Source organism: Calypte anna, chromosome 9 (genome assembly GCF_003957555.1).
Source record: "Calypte anna isolate BGI_N300 chromosome 9, bCalAnn1_v1.p, whole genome shotgun sequence".
NCBI classification, from domain to species: Eukaryota; Metazoa; Chordata; class Aves; order Apodiformes; family Trochilidae; genus Calypte; species Calypte anna.
In genome coordinates, this window is record NC_044255.1 from 17,837,307 (window position 1) to 17,842,769 (window position 5,463).

Sequence of the window (5,463 nt, forward strand, 5' to 3'; positions counted from 1 at the left end):
AGAAAAATAAATGATCTGTACATGCAAACACAGCAGCGGCTGGCAGTGCCCCTGGGCGGGCTGCCTCTCCGTGCCCTGCCAGCCCCCGGCTCGGCCCCGCCGAAGGCAACAAGTGGTCAAAAGCAGCCGAGTCCGACCCCCCCATTACCCCATCGCACCCCGCGTCCTGGGAAGGGAAGAGAATTGGGATACGAGCTTCTCACTCCGCATTTCCGTCCCCCTCGAAGGACGCACAGGCAGTTACTCCATTAACGCTATCGTACTTTATATATATACATATATACAAAAATATAAATGCTTCATATATATTGCTGCATTATTTATCGCACTCTGTTAGCTACGATGATAACTTCAGCTGCGTTAATTATTTAAAAAGCATCTTGCGTTACAAAAATAAATCCAAGACTCAAGCGGAACTTCAGTGTCCATATGTCAAAAATTTATTTATCTCAAACTGTGCATAATGGAGTAAAAACTTAACTTGAATATGTACCTGTTATAAGGATGGTATTAGTTCAAATATATACATGGACTGTCGGCAGACTGATTTCAAATAATACAGAGCCGAATCTTTAAAATACAACTACGGAAAATGAGGAAAAAAAAAGTACTTAAAATATCATCACAATAAATTTACAGAAATATTACAAACCATAAGAAAATATTTCAAACACAGTAATTTTAGGGTTGTGGGATTTTTTTTCCTTTTCTTTTCTTTGAACAGGATGAAGTCTGGAAACAAAACGTTATTATAAATTAACAAACGGCGTGTGAACCTGCATGGCAATTTTTGCTTTTTAACAAGAAGTTAAAAAAAAAATTTAGTACAAGCTAAACGTTTGCCCTTTTACAGCAAACCAAGCCCATGGTTCGCAAGTAGTTATCCTACCTTTTTTTGTCTTTTGTACAATTTCTAACACAATTTAAATGTCCAAATACTTTAAAATCATTTCCTCTCCTTTCGCAGCTGGTATAAATTCAGATGCCAGGGCCACGATGCTCCAAGTAGACTACTTTTAAAAAATAATTGGCTAATTTGCGAGTTTGGTTTTTTAAATTCCTCTCTGTATTACCAATGGACATTCTGATTGCCATGTTTCTGTTGATAAATACTGTACAAAAGTTGCCTGGAAATATTAAAACATTTTCCTCTTCGCTCTTTGAGTCTAGCTCTAAATATTATTGGTAAAGACTTTTGCAAACTTTCTGCAAAGTTTCTACCGTTTTCACTAGAACTTTTTAAAAGTTTTGTGTAGTTGCTTCCCCTCCGAGGTCTATACAAGTTCCTTGTCGTTTTAATTTCTGCCCCCCCAAACCTCCCCCAGCCCCCCGCCCCGAGTTTTTCTGAAAAAAAAAAGTCAAAAAAAAAAAAAAAGAAAAAAGAAAAAAAGAAAAAAGAAAAAAAAAAAAAAGTCCAGAATTTCTAATAAAAGTTTTTTTGTTGTTTGTTTTGTTTAGTTTTCCTTCCCTCCCCCCCGCCCCCGGCCCCTTTGTCTTACATATGTGATAGAGGGAGTGTGCCATTAATGGCTGTGCCAGGAACAGGTGCACTCTGGTAGTGTTGGGACATATGAAGTCTGCTTGGGGCAGCTGGTTCTGGTACTTCAGCACCTGGTAGATACATGCTGATCATGTCCCGAAGGTCCCCAGCTTGGCAAGGAGCCCTTGAATGAGACGAGGAAGTGACTACGGGGGGACTGGAGCTGGATTCCGTCTTGACCACCGAGCCCATGGAGCCCAGGGCCATGCCCGGGGTTCCTTGCTGGGAGTAAGACATGCTGTAGGTAGGCGATCCGTTCATGTAAGTCTGCGAGCTGGTCATGGAGTTGTACTGCAGGGCGCTCACGTCGTAGCGGTGCATGGGCTGCATCTGTGCCGCGTTGTGCGCGTTCAAGCCCGGGTGCTGCGGGTAGCCGAGCTGCTCTTGCATCATCCCATAGCCTCCGTTGGTCCAGCCGTTCATGTGCGCGTAACTGTCCATCCTCTGGTTCACCCCAGCTCCCAAGGTGGCCCCAACCCCTACCCCAGTCGTCATGGTATTGGTGCCCGGTGCCAGTAAGCCCCCCGGCAACGTGTACTTATCCTTCTTCATGAGGGTCTTGGTTTTCCTCCGGGGTCGGTATTTATAATCCGGGTGCTCCTTCATGTGCAGAGCTCTGAGCCGCTTGGCTTCGTCAATGAAGGGTCTCTTTTCCGCCTCGGATAAAAGTTTCCACTCCGCCCCGAGCCGCTTGCTGATCTCGGAGTTGTGCATCTTCGGGTTCTCCTGGGCCATTTTCCGCCGCTGGCCGCGGGACCACACCATAAACGCGTTCATCGGGCGCTTGACCCGGTCCGGGCTGTTCTTCTGGTTGTTGGCGGCCGAGTTGGAGTTGCCTGTGCCTCCCCCCGAAGTTTGCTGTGGGGCGGGAGGTTTCAGCTCGGTTTCCATCATGTTGTACATTCAAACTACTTTTGCCTGGAACCAGCCTTGAGCAGAGAAGCGAGGAGCAGCCGCAGCGAAGTCCCAAGCCGGACTTTTTTTTTTTTTTTTTTTTTTTCCTAGGGAGGGGTAGGAAAGGGGGGAGGGGGACTCCCCAAAACCACACTTGGATCAAGATCAGGATCTTCCTCTTCGCTGATGGATTAATAATGCTAATAACAGCTATTATTACCGCCGGAGCCTTGATTTTAAAAAACTTCTTCCTCCTTTTTCCCTTTTCTCTGCCTGCCGCTCTCTCTCTCTCTCTCCACCTCAGTCTTAAAGAGCCAGCAAACTACTTTACCCCCTTTTGCAAACACACACACTCTCTCTCTCTGCCTTGACAACTCCTGATACTTTTTTGAACAAGTTAATAGACAACCATCCATGTGATGGGGGCTTGTCAGGGAATAAATGTGTTCGCCCCAGCCAATCAGCGCTCGGCGGCTCCGCCACTGAGGACAAGTCTCTACCCCTGGTTTTGCATGAAACGGGGCGGGGGCTCGGAGCCGCCGGGACGGCTCGGCGGGGGAGGCGGGCCCGGAGGCGGCCCAGGCAGCCACTGGAAAGCCTTTGTATCTCCCCTTCTAGCAACAGGTCACACACGCCTTTTGGAGGAAGTGGGTAAACAGCATTGTTGCTATGAGTTGTTGGTGGGTTTTTTTTTGTTTTGCTTTGGTTATTTATTTATATATATTTTTTTAAAGTTGGCGTTGACTTGGTGCTGGAAGAGACCGTGGGGAGAGATGAGAGGCAACGGCTTCCCCCTGGCCCCCACCCCTTGTTACCAGTGTCCCTCGGGGCGGAGGGTCTGGCCGGTTGCGAGGGCCTTGCTTGTGCAGCGCTCGCCCCAGCGGACGCGGGGTCTCCGTGAAACCGGAGTCCCCAGCCGGATCCTGGGCCGTGCCTCTCCCGGGAGGCCTCCCGACCGCCACCGAGAAACCGAGTTCGCACCGCACAGCCCGGAGGGAGGCTGTGCCCTTCTCCCGGCTCTATCCCCCGGGCCCTGCACCGTTTTCATCGTGGCACACAAGGCCAAACCCCTTTCCCTCAGCCTCTGGCCTCAGAGAATGGGGGATGTCCCGTGCAAACACGCGTCGCACAAATGCCATCCCTGCAGAATACACATCGAGTCAGGGACCCTCTCTTCAGTAGCTGGGAAGGGGCCGGGCCCGGCGGCGTAACGTTACCCCGCGCCCATTGCGCTGGATCGGCAGCGCTGGGTGGGCGTGCAGCGCGGGGGGAGCGCGGCCCGGCACTACAAATAGGTAGTTTTGTTTCTCTTGTTGTCACTACACGGGCCGCACAAAGCCCCGGCTAAGTTTACTTCCACTCTCTTGTTGGGATCTTTGTTGCTAAAACGCACTTGACGACAAAGGAAGGAGGGGGGGAGAGAGGACGCGGAGTGGAAGGGAGGGGGGGAGCCGCCGCGCCCGTCCCCGCCGCCCCATTCCGCGATGCCCCGCACCGTTCCGCGTTTCCCCCGCCCGGACGGGGCTTGCTCCGCCTCTCAGTCCGATCCCCCTCACAGCGCCAGCCCTCAGGGAGGGTGAGGGGCGGCGGGGACCCCCGAGCGGGGCGCGGAGCGGGAGGGGCCGGGACCGGGGCAGCGCCCGGGCGCCCCGCACGAGCTCAGCCGCGGCGCTGCGGCGCCCCCTGCCGGCCTCGCCTCGCCCCGGGCGGGAGGCGCCGCCAGGAGAGGGCCGGGGAGCCGGGGCCGGGGGGGGGAAGGGACCGGGCAATTACTCCCAGTGTAAATAATAATAATAATAACAAAACCCGCCACAGAACAAGGATGCATCTTTTCCTCTGTGTAGATTATGCAAATAAATCCTATCGAGTTTAATGTGTTTAATTCGAAAATGTATATATAACGCGCAGATAAGTGATAGGTTACAGCGTCGAAAAATAGGCGCAAATTACGAGATGTGGGAAATAAACGGATTCTGATTGTCCAGAGACTCCTGAGGGCACGGCGACTGTTTACTTTTTGTTCTCCCTTTGGTCTACAGTTGATAACGTTATTCGGAAAAAAAATAATAATAAAAAAATCTTGAGGATAATTAACCTTGAAAAAAGAAAAAGGCGGGTGGGTGGATGGCAGTGGTGGTTGTTCATCGTAATAAACTGATAACTGACGGCTGGTGGTGCACAGGCAAAGGGGTTATTTTTGCTCTGGCTGTAGCTGCAGGAGGTGCGTGGGGTGCACGGCCCGGGAGCAGGGCAGTGGGGGCTGGAGGCCTTTTGGGGCCTAGCCCTTTCCTAGTTGCATTTATCATCCCAATAAAGGATGGAAAATGCCTAACAACTGCATTAAAGGGAGTATTTTAACTACCTGTTTTAATTATGGACGCAACAAACTATCTGGCATGTATACAAAATAAAGCACTACAGAAAATAAGGTGAGGGCGATGGCTCTTTTGGGTCATTTTCTCCCCTTCCTCCGGGTAGGAAGGTGCGCTTCCAGGGAAATATGAACACGCAGGCAGAGGCAGACGGGGAAGCTGTCTATAAAAATAATCCAAAAAAGAGGGCCCTGATTTCCTGTATTAATGACAATAACAACACCACTCTCTGGAAGAATATAACCACGACGGAAGGGAGGCCTGCGGAAGGATGGTTTAATCTGAGTGGATTTATAAAATCGTTGCCTTTGGTATAATTTATGGAAATGAAAAGTGCTTACATGAAACAAATAGTCTGCAAATGTTCTCAGTGATGGTTCTGCACTCTTATTTCTAGGTTATGAGTATCTAAAAAAGAAAATGATTGTTAACTACTTGGATTTCATGTATTTATTGTTCTAATGCTCAACAATTTCTCTAAAAGCCCTAAGGATACAACCTATCGTGTTAACTGTATTGGAAAGAATATACACGTTTTATTATTATTTTTTTCCTTGAACCCACTAGTAACCAATCTAAAGCAAACTATTAAGCAGTCTTGTGGAGATGGGAGATTGTAGCTCCATTTTTTGTCCTTAGCTACAAATAGAGGTTTAA

At 49.3% G+C, this 5,463-nt stretch overlaps 1 protein-coding gene across 1 annotated transcript; it reads right to left on the reverse strand.

Annotated features, from left to right (window-relative positions):
• Positions 1-426: 426 nt before the first annotated feature.
• On the reverse strand, positions 427-2,703 carry SOX2 (SRY-box transcription factor 2). Its single transcript, XM_008493386.2, has one exon. It carries the CDS (start codon positions 2,441-2,443, stop codon positions 1,496-1,498), a length of 948 nt encoding a protein of 315 aa, XP_008491608.2. The 5' UTR covers positions 2,444-2,703; the 3' UTR covers positions 427-1,495.
• Positions 2,704-5,463: the final 2,760 nt, after the last annotated feature.